Source organism: Felis catus, chromosome F1 (assembly GCF_018350175.1).
Source record: "Felis catus isolate Fca126 chromosome F1, F.catus_Fca126_mat1.0, whole genome shotgun sequence".
Classification (NCBI taxonomy): domain Eukaryota; kingdom Metazoa; phylum Chordata; class Mammalia; order Carnivora; family Felidae; genus Felis; species Felis catus.
This window is the reverse complement of record NC_058384.1, coordinates 30,942,540-30,955,235: the sequence shown is the minus strand read 5'-3', so window position 1 is coordinate 30,955,235 and position 12,696 is coordinate 30,942,540. Positions and strand designations below refer to the sequence as shown.

The window sequence follows — 12,696 nt, the reverse complement described above, 5'->3', positions numbered from 1 at the left end:
TAAACTACCTAAAGCCAGGTTATGAAATCCAGTGTTACCAAGTCCTCTTTGGAGCAAAGGGGCATGTAAGTAATTTGAAACTCTGCAGACAATTCTCAAAACCTTAAATCGGCCGATGTGAAAAACATTTCAGTACTCATCTTTGTCAAAAGCTAAGCTGAAGGCTTTGGGGGTCACACTGAGTACCCCTTTCTCAGCTGCTTTTATAGGACAGGAAGAGAACCCCACTTACGCGGCTAGCTCTGTCACTCTTCCTGACTGCCTGCCTGCCATCCATCGCCACACCCCACCCCGACCCTTCCTTGGACGCATTCATGACCTACCTCGGGAGTCCAGATCCCTCCATCTTGGGAGTCCGAGCTCATGCTGCCATTTGGTCACAGAATGAAAGTGTACCGGTGCCTACTGATTTAGCAGGTATTCATACTGGCACACTGACTCCTTTTGCATTAACCTAACTTTTATTTACCTGTTAATAAAATCATCAAGATACATTGAGTAGGCACCTCCTATGTACATATGGCCCAGGGCTTTTGCATGTTAATGACTCTACACTCTTACACCTCCATCAACAAATACTCTAGCCAGACAGGTAGGTGGCTAGTCAGTCCACAAGAAATCGTATTCCTGGTTTCTAGTAGCTTTACAAAAAAGTCCCACTTCTTATTTAACAAATAAAGCGTGCCAGGAGGCCAGACGGTGTAACTGGCAGATGACGTCAGAGACGACAGGGTTCTTGCCTTTGGGTACAGGGTGCAGAGGTTTCAAAGCATAACCTGTACATCTGCAGAGTCAGGATTTGGGGAAAAAAGAAAATCACACTCTTCTGTCCACTTCAGAAAACTACTAGGGCGGAAGGGGAAGCTAGAGTAAAATGTAGAGCCTTCATTACCCCATTAGAGCTTAACTGTGCACCAAACCAAGTAAGAAGAAAGGCAACTTCCACAAACCTTCAGAAAAGTTGATACAGATCTAATTCCATCTTCCACAATCCCTCGCCATCTGTTCATTAATAATTTAAATACTTAAATAAGTTTTAGGTTACCCACTGGATCTGTTCCATCAGGCTTTAAACATCCTCTTTTGGGGCCGGGTTAGAAGCTGCAGGCTGGCAGGCTGTTCCTCCCAGCAAGGCCCGTTTCAAGAGAGCACAGGATTGCCGGCGGCTCGTTTCTCCGCGCGGAAGTGACCAGAACTTCCGATGCTGTGAGCAGTTCGAACACAAGGCCACTTCAGCTTATGTGGTTCGCCGCCTGACCTCTTTTTTTAAGGTACCTCTTCCTGATCTTGATCATCCATTTCACACTCAGCTTGGCAAACTCCGCTGCTTTAAATAACGCCAAGAAGGCCCCACAGAGCAGGGCGATTGTGTTCCAAGGATTGGCGGTGATTATCTGGAAAACAAACGAACACAAGTGTATCAGTTTGCCTCAACTTGGATTGAGTGTTACTGTCAAGATCCTCCTGCCTCAGATTATTGGAGCGACAAGAAGAACACTTGGGTTCTAAAACGGCCATGACTCTGTACTTCGTTCTGACTAGACCTTTAATGTGCGCAGCTCAAGTCTGAGAAGAAAAATACTAATCCCTTCCTACTATAAAGTGATCCTGAAAAAAATAAACTTTCTCAAAAAAGTTCTGCACAAGTTAGATATTCAGTACTGAGGTTTAACTTTCTAGCCTAATCCCCAGAAGTGGCTTGGAGACAAATTTCCCCAGAACTACCTACTCCAGAAGGTCAGTTACTCGTTTTCTTCCCGTCTCACACTTACTCACACTTGCCCTCCACGCAGTCCAGTGACAGTCTCACCCGTCGGACGTCTGCCTTCAGGCCATGCCCTGAGCCCCCCAGCCTGCGATGCTTTCCTCTTACTCGAGTTCACTGATCCTTCACGGCTCCGTGGAGCCCTCTCTGACCACTAAGCCGAGAAACCCTCTGGCAGAAACGTTTATCCCACAAAGCCCTTTGGCAGCTACTTACTGTCTGGAATGAGTCACTTCACAGCTATCGACTACACTCACTAAATGTTAAACGCTTCTAGGTCAAGGTCACAGCTTGGATTTCTTTCTGAGTCCCCAGCATGGTACCCACAGCACTTTCAAGTCTGTTCAGCAGGGTGACCTTGGACAATCTGAGCCTCAGGGTCCACAGATACAAAACGGTTACACCGGCACCACTGTTCAGGACCATGATGAAGCGGAGTGGTGACACGAGAAAAGCAGGCCTCGAGCGTGGGCTTTACTCGTCTCAACGGGCACTTCCTACTGAATGGCGTAAGTGAAAAACGTGTGCTCACACACTTCACGTGTAGAACTGAAGACGTTCACTCTTCCACCCAGATCCGGATTCAGTGAGCCGCACGCGCCCCTGCATAAGTGGCCCTTCCCGTCCCCGGTTCGTGGTGGAGGTGCGTGATCAGGGAGCACTACAGGTCACACAGACCCTCCACCACATGGGCCTAGCCGTGCAAGGCGCTTCCCCTGAGCTCCGACCACATCAGCACGTTCTGGGATTACCTAAACGCCAGTCAGTGTCAGATCTGGGACTGCCTCCGGGGGATGGTGTCTCCCCGAACGTTCCTCTAGCAAAGCTGTCTTATCATCCCTCCTCTTCCGAGACTGCGTCTGGGAATCTGGCATTAATTGAGGCAGTGTTCATTTTTACTTGTACGTTTCTGCTCTGACAAATAATGATTATTATCCAACAGAGACCTATGAAAAAAGAATGGCTTCCAAAAAAAAAAAAAAAAGAATGGCTTCCAGTAGCAATAATCTAGACATTAGCTTAATGCAACCCAGGTTTTCTACTGGCTCCACTCAATACTACTAAGCAAGTACTCTGTGCTAAGCACTCTGCCAGGCAGCACTTAAATAATGGCGGACAAAAGAGGAAGCCCCCACGTTCACGGGGACAACTGTCTAGTGACGATAAGATCAATTAAATACAGGACATGAATGTCATAAATGAAAAAATGATTTGTGCCATGAGAGAGGGGGAGGACAGCCTGGAAGGATGAGCCAAAATACCTCAGCACAGGGTGTTTGCTCTTGTAACCTTAAGTAATACTCACATCTTGGACTTTCTGGATGAAAGGATCTTTCCATTCAAAGACCACAAAAAACAACTGAGCGCTTTTTTCAGCGGCCGGCCTCTGGTCAATGTAGTTAACCACACTCGTCTAGGTAGAGAGAGGAGAAAGTGTTACAACCTCTGCGCCCCTGCCTCACCTGGGTTGCAGGAAAGGAGAAGGAAGTTAGGGGATCTTGGTCCTTGGTTCTCTTCACATCATCTTCTGGAGGGAGAAAGCCAAAAATCTCATACACAAATCCTGAACTGGAACCAGGGCCAAGACTTCGGTTTCCAGTTCTCTGGGAAAACAGCATCTGGGATGTACAATGGGTGTCCTGGATTGTCACCAAAATCTGTCCTGAGATATCTGGACTCATGATTAAATCGTATCCAAAGTATCACGTGAAGACCCAATTATAAGTCATAAAAGTCTCGAATTTCAAAATACTTGATCCTAAAAGCTAAGTCTTTCAACCCTTCAGGTCTTACACAGACAAAGCACAACCTCACAGATCCGCCCGGCTGAGCACTCACTCCCTGTTAAGTATTTAGTAGGTGTGTTTGGTAAGATCTGGCTATCGATTACTAGAAGCTGCTAATCTGCGTGGTATAACGGGGAGCGGCCGGTGCCAGAGGCAGAGCCCAGCCCGGCTCCACCACCGAGCTGAGCCTCACGCTTCGCCACTTGCAGAGCAGCGGACAAAATGCCTGCATCACCGAGGTGTGGTCAGGATCAAATGAGATAAGACATGGGTATTTTAAACTTTAAAACACTACATAAAAAAACATTTTTCAACTTTGTTCAAAAGGGTTCATGTCACCCACCGAAACACTTCCAACTTAGACAATCACGAACGGCACAAACATGGTAAAATGGACATGTTCGCTGGGACTTAGGTCCCTTTGGGTTCTGAACCGTGGGGCGAGCCGGGCAGACCCAGGCTGCACCTGACTACGGTGAACACATGGAGGCTCCTTTCTTCGGCTGCTGTGGGGCCAGAGGAGCAAGGTCTCGGGAGTTCTCAGAGAAAAGCGTGGAGCAAAAATCCAGGACGTGACAGTTACCTTACAAACTGGGAACACTTTAGGGACCCACTGCCGGGGGGCTAGGGGGGTAGGTTCCACCTCCTGAGGCAGGAACAAAGCCTGTCCTCTTGAAGAAAACCGGCCTGAAGCCCTTCCCAAACCCTCCTCCTCTCCAGTCTGAGAGGCCAGGGCACAGGGAAGGGGTGGGCCCGGACGAGCGCATGGCTTCTGCCCAACGACAGCCCCGTGTCGCTGGGAGTAGGTCCTACTCCAACCCAGGCCTTTCCCAGTGCTGCCCCTCGGGGTTCAGCCTGCTGAAACACCTCCAAGGAGGAGCCAAGTTTTCAGAACAGACTCCCTCGCTACCTCTGTAGGCACTCGGCCACTGATACACAGGACGGTGGCCTCAGGGTGTAGGTGTGGGTAAGGGGGCTGGCACCGCGGAGGTGAAAGTTCCAAAGGTAGGGGTGCAGCCTCGCTTTCAGTGATGACTGGCAAACAGCCCTGCCACGGCAACCAAAATGTCCCCTGCCCCCATCCCCACTGCCAGGCCCGTTCCCAAGGTCCTCCCCCATCCGCTGCCGAGACCGTAGCTAGAAACCTCGGGCACATCTCCTGGTTCCAGGCTAGTGGGCTGAAAGCTTTCAATCACACTTCCCATTAGTAACACATTTTTGAGTACATACCCCACATACATGACTTCCTCAGAAGTGACGTAAACATTACTCTTATTCTAATGTTCAAAATACTCAAAAACGGAAAAAGGATGAGGTCAAGAAATTAGTTCAAAAAGCAAGCTAATATTTTCCTCATGCATCTCAATGGACCCTCACGTGCACCACACTTCGGAGGCCACTGTATCTAGTCTGTCTTCCCTGCAAGTCCTCTATCTTCCACGAGGCCAGCGGCCTCTGACGGCCAAGAACACGGACTGTGCTGGGCGCGCCACCTGCTCTGTGAAATGCAGGCGTCCCTGCTTGGCCCACGTGTCTGGGAAGGACCGGCTGCAGCCCAGGCAAAGGCCTAGAGCGTGCCCAGCCTGCGGGCCGTGGCCGCTCCCTGGCACAGGGTCCCTTCTCACCATACGACTTCCCCAAGGTCCTCTCTCCTGCGAAGCTTCTGTCCACCCCGGACTCCAGGGTGGAAGTGGCCAACGGTGCGAAGCACACCCAGCACGACCTACCTCCTGCCGGAACTCCACTGCTTCCCGCCCATCCTCCTCCTTGGTCTTCACCAGGGACATCTTGACCCAGGTGCGGAAGCCACCAGAGAACTTCCAGCTGGAATAGGCGCTCTCGCAGGCCTGCATGAAGCCCACCCTGTCTGGGCTGGGCGGACAGAGAAGAAGGGGCCAAGTTAGGCCCAACAGCAGGATTCAAAGTCGGCTGGACTCAAACTCCAGCCCCTACTCCAAGCCGGTTTCTCGGCTACCGCCACGAGGACAGGGCCCACTTCCTGCTTCCTTTCCAAGCTCTGCTTCTAGGCTTCCAAACAGAGGGAGAGTTGTCACCCGCCACGAGGCAGCTCCCCCCAACCCCTGCTCCCAAGAGCACTGGCCCTGAGCGGGCAGGTGCGCCCGCCAGCATGACAACTCTGGCCCTCGGTGGCCCTGAGGAGCCCTCGCTGGGCTGCCAGCCTCCCTCTGGGAGGCCCCACTGAGGGGAGGACAGCTCCTCCTCCTCGCTCCACGCAGGGAGGGCAGAGGGAATGCTGGGGGACAGACAGGGTGGAAGACGCCACAGCAGAGGCTCCAAGCTCCAGATCAGGAAGGATGGAGCAGTGGTACATGAGTAGGGGAGGTGGCCCATGGCCTCATCAGCCCGGGGGAGCCACCTCTCCTCTGGGGTGGCTACCGCCCCCAGTGGGCACTCTGGGTCCCAGTGTGTCCCCCACGCAGACAGGAAGCTTCATCCCCGTGTTAAAAACGTGTGGCAAACACACACCGCGCGTTGGACATGCTGCCCACGACACCGCAGGGGAGGCCCGGCAGAGGCAGGGACTGCCCTCAGGGGGCTCACAGGGTCCAAGGCAGCTCCTCTCGCCTTAGCCCCCCGAACGGGCAGGACCAAGCCTCTGCCTCCAAGTCCGAACACTCGCCACACCAGACCCGCTTCCTTAGTGAAGCCAGGTTTCCTGGACAGCTAGGCTCCAGGTCAGTCCCTGGAGTTGGGCCCCCATCACTGCCCCGCTTGCCCACCCCAGCCCGGGATGAGCAAGCGGACAGGAGACCGTGTGCGGCAAGCCCGGCACGGACTGGAAACGCCACCTTTGCAGGAACTCCTGGAAAGACGAGAAGAGGAGGTAATCGATGGCACTGAAGTCCTCGCTACTCTCATTCAGGCGGAACTGGAGGAAGACCAGCTCCCGCTTCTTCACTTCCCGGGGTCCCTGCACGATCAGGGCGGATTTCTGCAGAGAGACAAGGGCCAGAATCAGCCCTGTGGGAGCCCCGCCTGTGGCCCCAGAGACACTGAGGGTGACCAGCAAACTCCTCGCCCAGCGGCCCCCAGCTGACCACAGGCCACCCTCCTGCTGCCCACGGCTGGCTCCCGCTCAGCCCCACAGCGCGACTCTCGGGCTAGCGGCTGGCCCAGCGCTGGGAGCAACCGTCCTCCGTTCATTTTCCTCACTGGCTGCCTGTGCTACGGACGCCCTCAGAAGGGACGCTAACGTACGTCCAGTATGCGGACAAATGTCTTCTTCCGGTCTGTCGCTTTGCCATTAACTTTGTTTCTAATGTCACTTGTTAGATGAAGCTTTAAATTTGATACAGTGGTATCTGTAAATCTTTTTCTCTATGGCTTCCAGGTTTTGCTTGCGAAGGAAAACCAAAATTACATCGATGTTCTCCTCTTATAGCACTTTTTAAACTTTTTTACATTCAGACGTTTTATGTGCGTGGCTTTCAGTTTTGCATCTGGTGTGAAAGAGGGACCTACCTCCCGCTCCCCAGACGAGGGACAGATGCGGAGTTGATTCCTGCGGGTCTACACTGTTCTGCCATCTGACCGGGCAGGTCCCCTCCACGACGCGCCTCCTACCACCACCCCCAGCGGGTGACTGCCATACACGTGTTCTTCTCCATGTACTTTAAAACTGGACTGTTAAATTCCATGAAAAAACCAACTGAGACTTCTGTGATGACGCTGGATTTACAGATTAATTACCATAACTGATTTACAGATTAATGAATTACAGATAAACATCTGTACAGCAGTAACCTCCATAAATGCTCTCCAGATGTCGAAGAGCGGGCACCATCAGGCACAGGTGCTACACGCACACTCACTGCACATTAACGAATCGTGCCGCTCAGTCCTTATCCCACTTTGTGTCTATTCGATCCGCGAATGCGAAAGAGAAACGTGTGCATTTAGTCACACTTCAAGGCAATGGAATTTTTTGTTCCTAATAGGTTTTGCCCAAAACATACAAAAGGAATGCTATTTTGCAAAGATCTGTAACTCTTAATTCTTAGTGGAGAATAGTATAGTTTTTTATCTGAATTAAACATCTCTTGTAACCCCTGGCACCCGGTACAGCAGTGTGACTGACGTTCACGTGCCCACTCACTTGTTCTGCCTCTTGTTGCATTTTTCCCAGGAAACCTCCGTCCATCTATTTATTTTCAACCTTTCCATGACACGTTGAGTGGCAGCAGAGAATGCGCTCTGTTCCCACTACCCGCTTCCTCCTGAAGAACTAGAACCGCTTCCCCAATCCCACATTTTAGCAGCACAGTCACCCTGCTGGAGCCTCATTTCTGGCCTCAGCCGTGGCCATGTGATGAAGTTCCTGGAATGTGCACCAAAGTGACTCATGAGACTCCACACTGTGCCCCGAAACAGGGCACCGCTTGTCCTCCACGTCGCACCCTCCCAGAGCGGAAAACGCATACACGTGCTGGCAAGCCACGGCTGACCACGAGGACCAAGACTGCACCACGGGGATGGTGGAGTGGCAGACAGAAGCCATCGCTGCCCGCCCTGCGAGGCGGCATGGCCCAACATGCCCACCGCCTGCACGCCCGACCGGCTCCAAAGAAACAGACTTCTCTCTGGTCTCAGCCACTGGGTCTGTTTGGGGTGTTTGCTTTTGCACAGCAGTTTAGTCTATTCTCTGCCCAATGCACAAAGTTATTTTCTGGAACTGGAGTGCTGTGGGAACCATCTAAAAGAGACAAGGACTTAACATCTGGACAGTGGGAATATGGCTGGCATTCCTACAAGCTGGAAAGACGGTGGCCCTAATTGTGGCAGAGCAAAGTGTGCAGTAAAAGTTAGCTAAACCAGGGGTGCCTGGGTGGCTCGGTCAGTTAAGCCTCCAACCTTGGCTCAGGTCATGATCTCACAGCCCTGCGTCCGGCTCTATGCTGACAGCTCAGAGCCTGGACGCTGCTTTGGATTCTGTGTCTCCCTCTCTCTCTCTGCCCCTCCCCCACTCACACTCTTTCTCTATCAAAAATAAGTAAATGTTAAAAAAAAAAAAAAGTTAGCTAAACCGAGGGCACAAGAGACACTAGAAAACAATGAGAATCTGAAATCTGACAAAGCAGGTCAGATGAGCACCAACCCCCGCCCTCGCGTGTCACTTTCACACAGACTAGCCAGGAGGCAGACAGCCAGCAGCCTACAGGGTTCTGAGACCTCCTACTACAAACAAAGGAGGCGGAGCTGGAGCAGAGTAAAGGACAAGCCCACAAGCCAAGCATCAAGGTGTCAGCCTACACAGCAGGAAGCGGGTGCACCAGAGGGCATATTTTCTAAAGTCCACCCCAGGCATGGCGCCGGAGGATCTCTACCCAGGCAAAGTCTCCCAGTGGCCAAGGCCAGGGGCGATCAAGGACACAGATATCTAACCAAGGTGCTCCCTGGGTGCGAGATAGGATGAGCCACACCTCCCCCCTACTCAGGGAATGGCCTTGCTGCCACTTGCCAGGCCCTACTTCCCAGCGTTAAGTGCACATGTATGGGGGGGGGGGGCTCTCCTACCCTCCCCTGCGCTCCCCCATCCCTCCTCCTCTGCCACTGTGGGGCCTGAGGGCAGAACTCCTCTCCAAAGGAACCACATCTAGAACTGCTGGAGAATACTGACCTTCACCCAGAGCTGGCCGCAGTAACTGCCTTCACTGCAGTTTCCATACAAACAACTCTCCCTGGGGCGCCTGACTGGCTCAGTCAGTTAAGCCAGGATTCTCGGTTTCAGCTCAGGTCATGATCTCACGGTTCCTGAGTTCGAGCCCTGCACTGGACTCTGAGGCTGGACAGCGTGGAGCCTGCTTGCGATTCCCTCTCTCCTTCTCTCCCTGTCCCTACCTCCCCACGTGCACTCTCTCTCAAAAGAAATGAATAAACTGAAAATAATTATATATATTAAAAAATAACTTTTGTGCTCTTATTTCATGGATGTTTATGATATTTAAATTACATAATTACCGCAGTAAGCACAAGCAGCACACACAGGTTTGGGAATGAAGGCAACAGGCTCCTGGGAAGTGTCCGCTCAGGGGGCACCGACAGGAAGGACACCCACAGACCCGCATGTGCACTGCCCGGCCCTCCGACTGGTATGTTTCCCAGAGCGGCCAGCAAGAAGCGGCCGGGAAGCCGCGTGGTGTTTCTACGGCACATCCAGCTCTTCCTTAAAATGTTTACAAATTATTCTCCCTTTCCTTTAAATTAGCATCCATTGCCCTGTTCTGGAGTCCATTCTCTTTTATTCCTCTTGGTCCTCTCCTAGGCTGTCGGTTTCCCGTAAATGTCTAGCGAGCCTTCGCTGTCCATTCCCACTGCCGAGAGAAGGACCAGGGTGACTAGCTTAGGGCTGGGGTGTGGCTGTCCTCACCGGTTCTCCCACGGCGCCCCTGCCTGGGGCTGACGCTCCGTGGCAGCAGGCAGGCAATGCCAGGCCAGGTACTTGGCGTGTCTCTTGTGTGAAGATTCCTTCCCAGTACTTGTCCCCTTCCCTGCACCGTGGAGGCCCAGTCACCAGTTCTGCTCCGTTTCTCTCTGCTGCCCCAGTGCCCAAGCAGGGAACCTCCCCAGAGCTTGCGTACACAGGAATGGCCCCTGGGCCTCGTACACGGAAGGAAACGCCGTCCCCAGCAGCTCTGCGCACCCTGGGAGGGTAGGAGAGCAGCCGCCTGGTCCCATGATGACTGTCCCGTGATGACTGTCCTGACCGCTGCCCTGCCCTTTGGGCGAGCTGACTCGGGAGCTGGGAGCCAGAAGGAAGGCTTTCACCTCTCCTGAAGCCTCTCCTGCGCCCGCTGTAGGGCACGGCCTTTCTCTGGTTTGTTTGCTCCACCCACCTGACCCAACTTCTATTTTACACCGGCTCAAAACGCCTAGTCCACTGGTGATACCCCTCCTGGGTTTGTGGGACTTTTATGGATACTTTATTTTGTTCCAGTTTTTGCAGGCGAGGGAACCATTTGAGCAGGATCTCAGGAGGAGGCCTGGAACAAAGGTCATCAGAACCACCTCAGTGTGACTCTTCTACCTTAGACCCAGGGGGGCAAGTCAGGCTCCAGGGCAGACCACTCACTCTCTCCTCACCTGCCCACTACTTCTATCCGCAGCTTCGCCTCCCGCCGCTCGCCGCTCCCGGGGGCACCTGACCCTCCACACACACCCAACTACTGTAACAGTGCAGACACAAATGCAACCTGCTATTTCCTCTACCTTGAAAACCCTTCCTTCCTCACTTTGATCTAGAAAGCTTTTACTCGGTCCCATTCAATCCTTTCCGAAACGAGGATATGGGATGCAAAAAGATGTACATAAACGTAAAATTCCTTCCCTGCCTTCGACACCCTGTGCAGATGCCACTGACCCTCACCTTCCCCCCAACCCTGCTGGGCTGAGCTGTGAGTGATGCCAGTGCTGGGGTCCTTGCTCCCAGACCAGCTTCTTTACATATTTATTTCAAAACATGGATTCCCAGGCCCTGTCCCTAGGAGTGACTGGCCCCACGTGGAACCTAGGAATCTTTATTTTCAAAATGCACCCTGGCAGTTGTGTTGGGCAGTCAGGTAATGGCACTCACTTGACTACGTCCCACCAGCTTCGCCCTGCATCCTTCCAGCAAGGAGAGGATCTGATCGCACCATCAGGAATCCCTGAGGATCAGAGAATGCTGACGCCCTCACAGCCCTCCTGATGCAGCCAGCCAGCCATGGCCATGACCCGATTTGGGACAGCCTCGTGGTCGCTGGGGGCCAAGGGCCTGCACAAGGGGAGTGTGAGTAGACTCGTGGCAGGAAGAAGACCGGGGGCTGCGGGGTGCGGGGTGGACAGCGTGCGCTGCCCAGGCCTGGTGTGGGGAGACAGGAGTTACCAGGGTCTGGTTGGAGAAAGGGTCTGTGTAGTTGATCCTCTGGGTGGTGCAGTTCATGTCCCCAGGCTGGCCAGGGCTCCTCAGGGGTGGGATGACCTCGTAGTGGTGCTTACAGCTGAGCAACTGGGCCTGACCAGGGTACAGAGCAATACCTAGGGGAGCACGAACAGGAAAATGGGAGTGTCAGAAGTCACGGTCCCCCACCGTATCCCTACAGTCACATCACACACAGTTTTTCACACCCACCAACAACCCAAGTTCAAGACTCTCTGGGTGACGGCAGAGGAGGGAGAAGAAGAGGGTTATGGAGGGTGGAGAGCCACGGCTGCTGCCCTCAGAAAGCCCCTCTCCTGGCCTGGGGCACAGCCTCCCTGGCACCTGCACCGAAACCCACCCTACTTCCCTGCCCTGCTCGGCACACCCCGCGGGGGCTCCGCAGCCGGGCCCAGCAGCGCCGCCATCCGCAGGCGGATTCACTGCAAGGCCCTCGGCTCGGCTGCGGGACTCCCCACCTGTCACCGTGCCTCTCACCTCCTGCTCCGGCTGGGGCCTCCAGGTGTGCAACTCACACCCCAAAGGTCCCTCCCCCGCCCCAACCCCAGCACCTCACCGTGGGGCTCCACGGACGGAGACAAAACAGAGCAGCATAAGAGCAGCATGTGGCACCAGACCCCGGCAGAGCTCAGAGAGACCCAGAGATCAGCAACAGAAAGTACAGCCCACAGATACAGGGACCAAAACAGACACACAAAGAGGGACGAACACGAGACAGGCAAAGATGGGTGAAGAAGCTACAAGCAGCACACTTCCAAGAAGCCCAGGTGGAAGGCACCAGAGACTGGCTGTGCCCTGTGGGCAGGCCATCCAGAGGGGGACTCTGGCATCCTGCGAGCACAGCAGGTGCGCACACCAGCGGGGCACAGCCGAGGCCACGGGGCTCACGCTTCCCGGTTCACTCCCACGATTCCAGAACCCAGAGCCAGCCCTGCTTGCCCTGAAGGAGACACTACCTTCTACAGCAGAGACGACGGCCTCCTCAGGCCCCAGCCTCCCACCGGAACAGGAACAGCAGTGAGCCCCCTCCCCAGGCAGGGCCCTAACCACTTCCAAATGGCTTTACCTCCCCTGCCCCTCATCACTGGCCTCCGGCTCCAGCCAGGCTATACACATCCTCTCCAGAGGAGCCCTCTGCCTCCCTACACTTACTTTTGCTCCTGCTAATCCCCCTTCCAGAAAAACTCTCTTCTTGTCTATCAAAGCCC

The 12,696-nt window shown here is 53.8% G+C and overlaps 1 protein-coding gene across 7 annotated transcripts in view; it reads right to left on the bottom strand.

Moving 5' to 3' along the window:
• Positions 1-442: 442 nt before the first annotated feature.
• PACC1 (proton activated chloride channel 1) overlaps positions 443-12,696 on the bottom strand; it is a 45,967-nt gene continuing 33,713 nt past the window's right edge. For 6 of the 7 annotated variants that reach the window (XM_023248087.2, XM_003999307.6, XM_045048834.1 and 3 more), the window contains 5 exons: positions 11,435-11,586; positions 6,363-6,505; positions 5,280-5,424; positions 3,072-3,179; positions 443-1,394 (listed from right to left, as the gene is read on the bottom strand). In XM_023248087.2, coding sequence (XP_023103855.2) covers positions 1,233-1,394; positions 3,072-3,179; positions 5,280-5,424; positions 6,363-6,505; positions 11,435-11,586 — 710 coding nt within the window. In that variant the 3' untranslated portion in view covers positions 443-1,232. Of the gene's footprint in view, positions 1,395-3,067; positions 3,180-5,279; positions 5,425-6,362; positions 6,506-11,434; positions 11,587-12,696 lie in introns of those variants that run through there. The other variant, XM_045048839.1, reaches the window with a different exon arrangement.